The sequence below is a fragment of the Antechinus flavipes genome, chromosome 3, assembly GCF_016432865.1.
Source record: "Antechinus flavipes isolate AdamAnt ecotype Samford, QLD, Australia chromosome 3, AdamAnt_v2, whole genome shotgun sequence".
Taxonomy (NCBI): domain Eukaryota; kingdom Metazoa; phylum Chordata; class Mammalia; order Dasyuromorphia; family Dasyuridae; genus Antechinus; species Antechinus flavipes.
Genome location: NC_067400.1, coordinates 1,413,687 through 1,425,867, shown reverse-complemented (window position 1 = coordinate 1,425,867; position 12,181 = coordinate 1,413,687). Strand labels below are relative to the sequence as shown.

The 12,181-nt window shown below is 58.3% G+C and overlaps 2 protein-coding genes across 3 annotated transcripts in view; both read left to right on the top strand.

The window, feature by feature from the left end:
• Positions 1 to 3,843: 3,843 nt before the first annotated feature.
• Positions 3,844 to 12,181, top strand: part of LOC127558275 (transient receptor potential cation channel subfamily V member 3-like) — a 31,194-nt gene continuing 22,856 nt past the window's right edge. Inside the window, exon 1 of the mRNA XM_051991532.1 lies at positions 3,844 to 4,040. Within this exon, the coding sequence (XP_051847492.1) occupies positions 3,880 to 4,040 (161 nt within the window). The 5' untranslated portion in view covers positions 3,844 to 3,879. The remainder of the gene's footprint in view (positions 4,041 to 12,181) is intronic.
• The window catches only part of LOC127558277 (transient receptor potential cation channel subfamily V member 3-like), an 8,076-nt gene continuing 1,718 nt past the window's right edge, over positions 5,824 to 12,181 (top strand). For both annotated transcript variants that reach the window (XM_051991533.1, XM_051991534.1), the window contains exons 1-9: positions 5,824 to 5,940; positions 6,934 to 7,113; positions 7,234 to 7,398; positions 7,699 to 7,791; positions 8,061 to 8,134; positions 8,443 to 8,608; positions 9,007 to 9,073; positions 10,885 to 11,153; positions 11,934 to 12,070. In XM_051991533.1, the coding sequence (XP_051847493.1) occupies positions 5,833 to 5,940; positions 6,934 to 7,113; positions 7,234 to 7,398; positions 7,699 to 7,791; positions 8,061 to 8,134; positions 8,443 to 8,608; positions 9,007 to 9,073; positions 10,885 to 11,153; positions 11,934 to 12,070 (1,259 nt within the window). In that variant the 5' untranslated portion in view covers positions 5,824 to 5,832. The remainder of the gene's footprint in view (positions 5,941 to 6,933; positions 7,114 to 7,233; positions 7,399 to 7,698; positions 7,792 to 8,060; positions 8,135 to 8,442; positions 8,609 to 9,006; positions 9,074 to 10,884; positions 11,154 to 11,933; positions 12,071 to 12,181) is intronic.

Genomic DNA, 12,181 nt, shown 5'->3' with positions numbered 1-12,181 from the left:
GCCTCCCCCAGTAAGTGTCTGTCCCCATGCCCGTTGGCCAGCCCAGCCAAGGCTCTCCCCATGAAGGGGCACAGATGGAGTTCCCGTCCTCCTCTGGGGTTCCCCTTTTGCCCACATCCAAACAGAGCCCCTTTATGAGCAGAGGAAGCCCCAGCTCTCCCCCTCCCCTCCAGCTGGGAGGCCTGAGGTCCATGGGATGAGCAGAGGGGAAGCTGGGGGAGGGCAGGGGTTTGGGGCTTCCAGGTGGGGTGCTGCAGTGTCAAACATGTCTGTGCAGATGCTGCAATGTTTCCGAGGTCCAGGAAGAAACGACCCTGGAGCATGAGGCGGATTCCACCGGACTCCACAGCCCAGGCAGGTAAGCATCCTCTCCCCCACACCCTATGAAACAACAGGTCCTGGTCACCAAGCCACAAGGGCAAAGACTGGGGCCCAACAGCTCCAGAAGGGGGCTGATATTTCTATTGCCCCTTCTCTTATCTTTTTCCCTAGTGTTTCTGCTCTCCCTTCTATCCTGTCCCTCCTTTTCCTTTTCTTCTTTTTCTTCCTACTTTTTTATAGGGTGAGATAAATTTGTATACCTAACTGAATGATGAGTATCCCCTCTTAGAGCCCAAATGATGAGATCAAATTTCAGACAATGCTTATCCCTCTCCCTTCCCCCCCTAATTTTAATGTCTTTTGCACCTCTTCATGTGATCTAATTGTCCCATTATACCTCCCCTTTCCTCCTCTTCCAGTACAGATCTTTTTCCATCTCTTAATATCTTTTTCTTTGATGTCATGACATCAGAGTGTAGAGAGCAGGAACTCTGGAGAAGTATACTTGAAACAAGGATGCTTACAACAAGGTGTTAACTCAGTGGAATTGATAAGATAAAGGTTCTCTAGTTTACATATACTTAGTACTTAGCATGGTGATATAATGGTTCTATAGTTGGCACATACTCAGTATACTGTAATGATGTAATTGTAATAGGGTATTTAAGGGCTGAGGGAACTGGGGACAAAGTCAGACTCAGACTGAGACTGGTTGAGAATGGCTCAGACTGCTGGAGACAGACAATCAGAGTGGGACAGACTGAGACTGGAACAAACTGAGACTGAGTCAGAATGTGACAGACGCAGACTGTCAAGGAGACAATAAAGATTTTGGACTCTATTCCTGATCATTCTCATGGTGTTTATCCTGCTGAAACCAAGGCCTGTCCAGAGGACCTTCAGAAAACTAGCCCAGACATTACATCAAAGTACATTTATAACCTCATCCTCCATCCATGTAATACCTGCTTCTGTCTGCCCCACTGACAGATAGTTTTCAAGTTACAAATATCATTTTCCCATCTAGAGATGTAAACAGTTTAATCTTTAAATAATATATATTTTCCTGTTTGCTTCTCTAGAGTCCTGTGTTTGTAGATTAAACTTTCTGTTTAGTTCTGTTTTTTTTCAGTAGCAATGATTAAAAGTCTATGACTTCATTGAAGCTCCATCTCCTCTCCTGGAAGATGATGCTGAGTCTTGCTGGGTAGTTAATTCTTGGTTGTAATATCCTAGTTACTTTGCCTTCTGGAATATGATATTCCAAGCCCTCTGATCCTTTATCGTAGAAACTTTTGTAGAAAGTAGAAATTATTGTAGAAACTTATTGTACAAGCTGCCAGATCCTGAGTAATCCTATCTGTTGTTCTTTGATATCTGAATCATTTTTGTCTGGCAGCTTGCAGTATTTTTTTCCTTGAGATTGTAGTTCTGGAGTTTTGCAACAGTGTTTCTTAGGGTTTTCCTTGTGAGATCTCTTTCTGAAGGAGATCAATGGATTCTTTCAATGAATATTTCCCCCTGTATTTCTAGAATCTAAGGAAGTTTTCCTTAATGATTTCTTGCAGAATGCTATTCAGGCTCCAGTTTTGGTCATGGCCTTCAGGTAGGCCAATTATTTTTAAATTGTCTCTTCTGGATCTATTTTCCAGGCTATTTTGCCAATAGGTATTTCACATTTTCTTTCATTTTTCCATTCTTTTTAGTTTGTTTGACTGATTCTTGCTCACAATCATTAGCTTCCATTTGCCTTGTTCTACTTTAAAATGTGTAACTTTTCAGTTAGCTTTGTATCTCTTTTTACATTAAGTTAATTCTGCTTTTTAAGGAGTTATTTTCTACAGAAAACTTTTTCCTTCCTTTTCTCACTTATGCATACTTCTCATTTCCTTTCTCTCTCTCTTTTTTACCTCTCTTACTTGCCTGATGAAGTCTTTTCTGAGAACTTCCAAGAAGCCCCTTGGGCTTGAGACCCATTTATCTCACTCTGAGATTTCTTCTGTGGACATTCTGCTCTCGTCTGAGTGTTTCGGTCTCCCTGTCACCACAGTAGCTTTCCATGGTCAAGGTTCTTTTCTGTTTCTTGCTCATTTTCTTTCCTTTCCTTTTAGTATTTCCTCTCTTTTTCTTTTAGGGGTAAGCTCTGCTCCTGGGGTAAAGGAGGGGCTGTCCCAAGCTTCCTGGGCCCCTCCGAGCCTTGGCTTTGAGCACAGGAGCCCCTTATGTTTCCAAGGAGTAGCTCTGCCCACTCCATCCAGGAAACAGCCTAGTTTCTCAGAATTTGCCTTCTGAGCTGGAACTGGAGGCTGCCCCCTGATCTACTCTTCTCCTGAGCTAGGACCGAGGTTCTTAGTTGCTGATTTGCTGTAATTAAGATCCTCTCACTGGCTTTCCTAGACTCTGTCTGACCTGACTTGAACACCCTGTTCATCCCAATGAGACTGACTTTCTTGAAGTTTGTTTTCAGTCTATCTTGACCTGGAAACTCGTTTCATTCCATCAGATTCTATTCAGAGGTTTGGGTTCATGTGGTTTTCAAGGGAATCTGGCTTTACTCCCCACATGGGTGCCCCTTAAGGAGGGATCCTGAGTCTGCTGGCCCTGGACTGTGTCCCACATCTGCCGTGGGTGCTAGTTAAGAGGAGGAGAACTTAGGGAAGCTGCATATGTCGGAGCAGGCCTGGGTGTATAGATATGCGTGTGAACGTGGGCACATTTGCTGAAAGCCCCCGCGGTCCGCCCCTGTCCCCCCCTGCTGAGCGCCTGCACAGACCTGGCATTCCCATGAGTTCGTCCCTGCCTGTCTTTGGGCTGAACACTTGTTTTTATACCGAAAGAAAGGTGGAGGCCGGTGGCCAGGGAGGAGACTCCCGCCCTCCCTTTTCACACACTTGGCCCCCTTACAATTTACCTGAGAGGGACCCCCTCCCAACCCAGGATAATGGGGGGGAGGGGAGACCAGCCTGCTCCCCCCGACACTAGAGACCAGACTCTCTTTGCAGACTGATGGACGACCTTGAGGTTACTCGCGTGGCTTTGGAGGTACAGATGGATATCAGGTAAAATTGCCTCTCAGCTCCTGGGGGGCTTCTTGTCCTGACTCCCCAGTGACAATCCATGGGTCCCCCCTTGGGGCGTGGTGCGGTGCATCGGTAGCTGCCCCCCCATAAGCTTCTCTGACTGATGTTGGTGGGAGGAAGCCTTTCCTGAGCAGACTCAGCCCCATTTTCCTGGCTCCTGGTTGGCTCCTTCCTTAGCCGGGGTTCCTGGGAGAAGCTGGGCTACACCCGGGGGTCTCCTCGGCAACTGAGCCCTTCTGGCTGGGGTCCAGTGCAGGCGGAGCAGGACCAGGCTCAGCCCTGCTCTCCCCCCAGACCCTAGAGCTGTCGGAGGCCACTCTGATGGTCCCTTCCCCGCCTGCTTAGTTGGCCTGGATGTCGCCAGGGCCTCCAGCAGGGCCGAGGGAGGCTCAGGCTGCTCCCGGGTCTCTCCTCCCCTGCAAGGACCCTGGGGGGAGGGGCGTGCCCCTGTTCCCAAGAAGCCCAGGCTCAGCCTGGGATGGGACAAGGGGCAGCTGGGAGAGAAGGAATTGGCAGGGGCTCCCGGAGTCAGGAGCTGGGGGACAACGGACTCCCTTACAGACCAGAGGTGGTGTGCAAGTCCTGGGGAGACTGCCCGGATGGCAAAGTCCCTGACCTAGATCTGCAGAGGCCGGACAAGTAAGTGGGCCGTCCTGTCACCGAGGGCCCTCTCCCCCTGCCCCTCCCCCTGCCCAGCCCCTTGTGTACCCCTCCCCCACTAGTGACCCTGTGTCCGAGCCTGGGCTTGGGCTCTCCCAGGGGCAGGAGGGAGAGCCACAGAGCTGGGGGCAGCTTGATCCGTGGGCAGGTTGATCACTCCGGCCGGTCCTGAGCTCTGGGAGCCAGGCTTGACGCCCGCCCATCCCTGGGCCCGGGTCTGCCAGGAGTAAGCAGCCACCGGCCAGGACGGTGGTGACTGAGGGTGACCCAGCTGGCAGGGGCGGGAGGCGCCGGGACACCCAGACTGGGAAGCAGCCTGCGGCCGTGGGTCTGGGGTGGGGGGTTGGGCCTCCAGGAGCCTCCCGAGCTGAGCGGGCCCCTGCAAGGTGGGGGTGGGTGGCCTGAGGACGTGGTCAAGGTCACGGCTGTGTGGGCCACAGGTTCAGGGAGCACTTCTTCAGCTCCATCGCTGCGGGGGATCTGGAGGCTGTGAGGAAGCAGCTGGAGGAGATTCTCCGGCACAAACTGAAGCTCAGTGGCCCCGAGCTCCTAGGTGAGAAGGGCCTGGCCTGGGGAGGGGGGGCCAGAAAGCCCAGGGCCGCCTCCCTGCCCCATCCCCCTGCTTACAGCCTGCCCGGGGAGCCTGGCTCTGACCTGGGCCCGGCAGAAGGGCCTGAGCGTGGCAGTGCCCTAAGGGCCGGCCTGGAAGAAGGGCCGTGAGCCGGCATCGTCCCCCCACAGAGGAGGTCACGGGGAAGACGTGTCTGATGAAGGCTCTGCTGAGGTCTCAGGACAAGAAGGAGAAAGCCGTGGAGGACATGGTCATGCTCCTGCTGCACCACGCCCAGGACTCGGGGGACCTGCCCGAGCTGCTCAACGCCTCCTACACCGACAAGGTCTATCGCGGTGAGTGGGGCTGCCATCTGTGAAATGGGTTGGGGGAGAAGCAGAACAGCCAAGTGCCTTTGGAGGGGCCAGAAAGGGGCCAGGATGCTGAGCCCGGGGGGGGGGAATGGGGCTGCCCTCCTGATGAGCCCAGGGGTGGGGGCTGCCCTTTTCTAGGGCCTGGAGGGGCACAGGGAGGGCCAGAGAGGCTGGGCCCAGGCCTCTGGGAGTTAACAGGCTGATCCCTCCCTGTGGCCCCAGGACAGACAGCCTTGCACATCGCCATCGAGAGGGGCCTGAAGGACATTGTCAAGCGGCTGGTGGAGTGGGGGGCTGACCTTCAGGCCAGGGCCACGGGCTTGTTCTTCCACCCCAACCCCGTCTCAGAGAATTGCTTCTATTTTGGTACAATGTCCCACAAGGCCGGGGAGAAGGAACCAGGGGCAGGCGCAAGAACCAAGGAGCTTAGGCCCCCTCCCCAGCAGCCCCTCCCTGTTAGGGCCCAGCCAGGGGCAGGACAAGGGCCACAGGGGTCGGGACGAGCACGGGGTGGGCGCAGGTGGCCCAGATTCCCCAAGGTCCTCCGGGGCCAACATATCACCCGGATTATTCCCTGGGAGAGGAGGCAGGGTCTGCCCTGGGCCTGGGGGCTGCTGGGGGCGGGTCCCTCACAGGCTGCCGGGGTCTCCCAGGGGAATACCCGCTGTCCCTGGCGGCCTGCACCTGCCAGGAAGACATGGTGACGTTCCTGATGAGCCGGGGTAGCTCCGACCTGGCGTGGGCCCAGGACACCCTTGAGAACACGGTGCTCCATGCGCTGGTGCTGAGGGCCCGGAATCATCCAGAGATGGTCAGCATGTATCCCCTGGTGCTCGAGCTCAGCGAGATGAGGCGGCTGAGTGACAGGACGGCCTCCATGAACCATCTGGAGAAAATCCGCAACCTCCAAGGCCTGACTCCCCTGCAGCTGGCAGCCAAGGAGGGCCAGCTCGAGGTACAGGCCTGATGGACTGGGGGAGGGCCGCCGACCACCCAGCAGGGAACCAGGGAACCTCCTGCCAGAGCCTGGGAGGGGTCTAGAGAGACACACTGGGCCCTGGGCAAAGGGAGCAAGAGTAGCTCTGCCAGGGACCAGGCTAGCCCCAGGGTCAGAGACCAGGCTAGCCCAGGGGTGGAGACCAGGCTAGCCCAGGGTCAGAGACCAGGCTAACCCCGGGGCGGAGACCAGGCCAGCCATGGAGGGTATAAACCAGGCTAACCCCAGGGTCAGAGTCCAGGCTAGCCCAGGGGTAGAGACCAGGCTAGCCCAGGGGCAGACACTAGGCCAGCCATGGAGGGTATAAACCAGGTAGCCCAGGGTCAGAGACCAGGTCAGTCCCTGGGTCAGAGATCAGGGTAGTCCTAGGGGCAGGGATCAGGCTAGCCCCAGGGTCAGAGACCAGGCTAGCCCAGGGGTTGAGACTAGGCCAGTCCCTGGGTCAGAGATCAGGGTAGTCCTACGGGCAGGGATCAGGCTAGCCACTGAATCAGTGGCTGTGTTGGGGCAGGACTCATCTCCCCTCAGGGGACTTGGGTCCCAGCAGCCTTTGGCTGTGCCCCTCCCCCAGGCCTGGTGGGCTGCCCTGTGCCAGGTCCCCCCGGACTCACTGGGCTCTGCGAGCATTGCCATGTGCCCGACACCGTGCTGAGGGATACACACACTTTGTCTCCTTTGATCCCTGCCATGGCTCTGAGAGGGAGGGGCTAAAGTCATCCTTGTTTTACAGATGGGGAAACTGAGGCAAACATTAAAACTAGCCAGTCTATGGCAGTTCTGGGAAGAAGGGAAGCTTGTCGGGAGTCGGGGTAGGGTGGGCTCTGGCTCTTGGCAGTGACCTTTCCCTGCCTCTCTGCTCCCCCTGCCCCCTTCTTTCCACTTCCGGCCCCTTCCTCCCCTGCCCCGTCTCCTTCCCCCGCTCACCTTCCCTTGCTCTCTGCTCCCGGCCAGCTGTTCCATTGCATCCTAAACCGAGAGCTCTCCCCGGGAGACATGATGGCCTACCTGGGCAGAAAGTTCTGCGAGTGGTCCTACGGGCCCATAAGCTGCTCCCTGTACGACCTGAGTGAAGTGGACACCACGGAGCCCAACTCTGCCCTCAAGATGGTCGCCTTCCACCCCGACATGGAGGTGAGGGGGGCGGGGGCGGCGGCCGGGCCGGGCCCCGTGGAAGCCGCCGTGCGGGCCCGGGAGCTCGGCGGGAGAGTCGGGGGACAAAGGGCGGCCTTCCAGGCCCTTCTCTGCCCCCAGAAAGCCTCCGACCTGCTGGTGGTGGAGCCCCTGCGGAGTCTGCTGCAAGCCAAGTGGGCCTCCTTTGCGGGCGCCCTGTTCGCCATCAGCACCGCCTGGTACCTCAGCTACATCGGGCTTTTCACGGCGCTCACGGCCCAGCGGCCGGGGATGGAGGGGAGCCAGGTGATCCTCCTCGTCCTGGGGCCCCGGAGCCCTCCCCCCCCCACGGAGGTGCCCATCCAGGCCCGAGGGAGCTGCCGGGACAAGAGCACCCCGAGGGGGGGCGGGGGGGCACAGTGGCCCTGGGGGTGGCCAAGCGGGGCAGGAGACGAGGGTCCCGAGGAGGGAGGTCAGGCAGAGGAGACGTGGGGGGCCGGGCTGGGAGGAGGTCTGGGCCTCTGAAAGGCCGGCAGTGTCAGGCTGGGCCGGGTCTGCCCCACCCCCACCGCTCCAAGCTTGCCAGCTCTCGTGTCTGCCCCCCAGGAGTCTCCTGGCCCAGCCCAGAGCGAGAGCCCCTGGAGGATCTGGGGGCAGGTGTACGTCTTCCTGTCGGCCGTGGCCATGATAGTGAAGACGGTAAGTCTGGCAGGCGGGGGCCGAGGCGCTGGGCCCAGGACTCCGGGCGCCCCCCCCCCAGCAGTTGGCCTCTGAGGCTGGGGCTCCCCTCCCCCCCTCGGGCAGACAAGGAGTCGGGGGGCACTTGTGGGCGCAGGGGGGGCTGCCCTCGGGGAGCAGCGTGCCGGGCAGTGGGGGGGGGGCAGCACCCGGGCTGACTTGGGGGGAGGGGCCGGGACTCCGGCCTGGGGGAGGGGCCGCCAAGGGCTGGATGCTGGGCTGCTCCCCAGGGCCTGGACATCAACTGGATGAGGCCCTTCCGGCTCGCGCCCTTCCTGCTGCAAAGCTATTTCCACGTGCTCTGGTAAGTCAGGGCAGTCCCCCTTCCGCACGGCCCGGGGCCAGAGCCCAGCTCCCAGCGTTCCCTCGGGCGCAGAGAGGGGCAGGCGGAGGCCCTGGGGGCGGGGCCCCCTCGTAGAGGAAGGAGCTGGAGAAAGGGGGGAGGGCCCGGAGGGGGGCCAGGACCCCAGCACTCGGCCCAGGGGCCGGCCCATCTCCAAGGAAGGAGGAGAGGGAGCTGGGGGGGGAGAGAGAGGAGGGAGGAAGGGCTCCCGGAGGGGGGCGGGCAAGCAGCGGGGCACGGCCGGCTCAGGCAAAGGCGGCCCGGATCAGTCTCTTCCAGGCCGGGCTGGTGCTCTGCTCTCTGGGGCTGTCCTGGGGCCGGGCGGAGACCGCGGCCGTGGTGCAGATCCCGGCTCTGGTGCTGGGCTGGTTCAATCTGCTCTACTACTCTCGGGGCTTCAAGCTCACGGGCATCTACACGGTGGTCCTGCAGAAGGTGAGCCCTGACCTCAGCCGGCCTCCGGCAGGCGGCCTCCGGGGGTCCCGCGAGTGCCCCCGGCTCTGGGTCTCTCTCCTGCCTCCTCCCCGGCCCTGCCCTCCCCAAGCAGACAGGGCTCGGGGGCCAGGCCAGGTGGCTGGGGGCCCTCGGCTCAGCAAGTCTGCTCTGCGGGGCAACGGGGGCGGGAGACGTTTGCTGCTGCTCCAACTTGGCCGCGAGACTCTGCTTCCACTGCCTGGGCTGCCCCCCCCAAGTTAACTGGTTTCCTGGGGGGGAGGGGCAAGAGTTTCCCAAAGAGCTGAGACCCACCTGGGTCAGTCAGGCAATTATTAGGCACCTTCTGTCCCAACTCTGGCTGCCCCTCGGATTAAGGGAGGGTCTCTCCGCTTCCTCAGATGATTCTCCACGACGTGGCCAGGTTCCTGTTAGTATATGTGGTTTTCCTCGTGGGTTTTGCTTCTGGTGAGTAAAGGTTAAGCCTTCCCAGGGTGATGTGCTTCTCTCCAGCTGCACTCACACACACTCTCACACACACACACTCACACACACTCTCACACACACACTCTCACACACACACTCACACACACTCACAGACACACACACTCACACACTCACACATTCACACTCACATACATACACACTCACACACACAGACATACACTCACAATCACTCACACACACACTCACACTTACACACACACACACATGGGGGTCTCCATTGCTCCCAAACTATCGTCCTTCCTGTTCCAAAAGAGGGGGCCATGATAAGCCGGTTGATGGGCTGAAGGGTCAGCCTGGGGCCCAGCTGCAGGACCACTGTCTGGGTCCCAGCCCCTGGGGGCCATTTCTGTGCTTGCAGTCAGTCAGTAAACATCCAGTGCCTCTCATGATCTCAGGGACTATGCTAAAGGCTGTGGGTTCAAAAAGAGGCAAAAGGCAGTTCCTGCCCTGGAGGAAGCACATACAAATAAACTTGGACAAAGTGGGCTTCAAACCAGGATAGCCAGGAAGTAATTCATGGGGAAGTTGATGGAATTCAGTGGATGACAAAGAATAACATCCAGCACTTAGCACCATGTGCCTGGCACTCTTGCTAAGGGCCCTGCAATGATCAGCTTATGCGGACCTCAAGACGAGCCTGGACAGAGAGCATTGCTATTCTCCCCACTTCACAGTGAGGAAACTGAGGCAGGCACAGGTGTGTGACTTGGGAAAGAAAGTGTCTTCCCGACTCTAGATTCAGGACGTTGCTCACGGCACCAGCCAGGGCGGGCAGGGCAGGAGGGAGACGTGGAGGGCGGAGAGCCAGAGAGAATGCTCAGCACCGAGAGAGGCTGGAGGGTCTGACTCTTGGGACAGCCAGGGAGCCAGTGTTTGCCAGATCAAAGATTACGTGTTGGGGGGTCAGGGGTCAGAAGGATGGAAGGGTAACAGGGGGAGATGATGACAAAAGGAGGAGAAAGGGGGTCATTGAAGTTGTGTGTGTGTGTGTGTGTATGAAAGAGAGACAGAGACAAAACCAGAGAGACAGACAGAGACAGAGACAAACCCAGAGAGAGACAGAGACAAACCCAGAGAGAGACAGAGACAAACCCAGAGAGACAGACAGAGACAGAGACAAACCCAGAGAGACAGAGACAAACCCGGAGAGACAGATCTCTGTGCTATAAAGTCACTTTAGTGGCTGAGGGGAGGATGGACTGAAGACCCCGAGCACCTATTGCCATAGCCCAGGTGAGAAGTGGTGAGGATCTCCTCCAGGGTGGGGGCAATGTGAGGAAAGAAGGGAGAGAATTGGCAGATGCTGCAAAGATGAGGTAATGCAAAGGTGAAATGAGCAAGAGATGCTGGCAGTGGTGAAATCAACAGAGATGTCACAACACTGACATTGACAAGATATAGAAATGATATTGATCAGAGAGTTGCGGAAATGAAAGTGAGAAAGGATTTTGCAAAGATGAAATGAGCAAGAGGTGCTGTGGCAGGTGAAATCGACAGAGATGTCACAAAGCTGGAATTGACAAGAAATAGAGAGGTGATATTGATGAGAGATATTGAGAGATGAAATTGGCAAGCCTTGACAACAGATTGTATATAGGGGACAAGAGAGTCCAGGTTGTGAGCCTGGGGCTGGGGGGGGGGGGCTGTGCTGGATAGGAAAAGAGAAGGTGGGAGGAGGGTTTCGGGACAAAGATGACATTGGGTTGTGGATGTGATATTCTAGGAAAACCCTGACTCGGCCCTTCCAGTGCTGATAGCGGTTCTTCTTACAGCCCTCTCGGCCCTGTCCGGTCCGTGTCCGGGGCCCGACCACTGTCCCTACGATTCCGTGGGGAATGCGTCGGGGGCCCTTTTCAAGCTGACCCTTGGGCTCGGGGACCTGTCCGGCCCGGAGCACTCCAGCTTTCCAGGCTTCTTCCTCTTCGTCCTCATCATCTACGTGATTCTCACCTCCGTGCTTCTCCTCAACATGCTGATCGCCCTCATGAGCGAGACTGCCACTGAGGTGTCCTCCAGGAACGAGAAAATCTGGCAGGTGCAGGTACGGGCCTCTGGCTGCCTGAGTGGGCCCAGGGCCCAGGAGCCCGAGCGGGGGCTGCCTCCCCAGCAGCAGGAGGGGCCCCCGGGGCCTCTGTCCCGGCCAGGCCCGAGGTCTGCGACGGGGTGACCGGCAGCACCCGGAGAGCCCCAAAGGTCGGGGCAGAGCCCGATGGCCCCCGTTACGACGCAGCCTCGTCGAGGCCGGCAGCAAGAACGACCTTTCTTCGGCCATCTCCAGTTTAGCCTCCGGACAGTCGAGAATTATTCTCCCCCTGTTATGAATAAGGGAGCGCAGAGCCCAACGGAGGAGGATTTCCTCAGCATCCCCTAAGTGGAGGCTGAGGGCCCTGGGGGCCTTCTACGGTCTGGGCACGGGCCCTGCCCTCAGGGAGCTCATTCTACAAGGGCGGGGGAAGGGCAAAGACGGAAGCTTCAGTGCAAAATACAGTCATTTCCAGGGCTGAGTGTTGGGGAGCTGGGGATTTAGGAGGCCGGGGTCCGGGGGAGAGCAGTCTGGGCCCGGAGGCCGGGAGAGTGAATGTCCTGGCCGGAGAAGTGTCCACCTGGGCACCACTCTCAGAGACCCAGGCTGGCAGGGGAACGGCCCTGCTCGGCCAGGATCACAGCCCAGGGCCCCGTCTCGGGCTCCCGGGCTCCGGGCTCTGGGCTCCAGGCTCTGGGCTCTTGGACTCTTGGCTCTGGGCTCCGGGCTCTGGACTCCTGGACTCTGGGCTCCTGGGCTCCGACAAAGAGCTGAGGGGCCCCTTGCTGTTGATCCCAGAGAGCCATCACTATCCTGGACATGGAGAGGTGTCTGCCAATGGCCTGGCGCCAGAGGCTCCTGCGGGACAAGATTCTCCGTGACCAGAAGGTGGGGCTGACCCCGAGCCAGGACGACGACCTGAGGACGTGCTTGCGGTAAGGTCTGGGGAGGCCGTGGCTGCCCACCCCCTCAGTGGCCCGGGAGGGAGGAGCCGCCAGGCAGGGGTGTGCTGTGGGCAAATCACTGCATTTGGGAGCCTCGGTGTT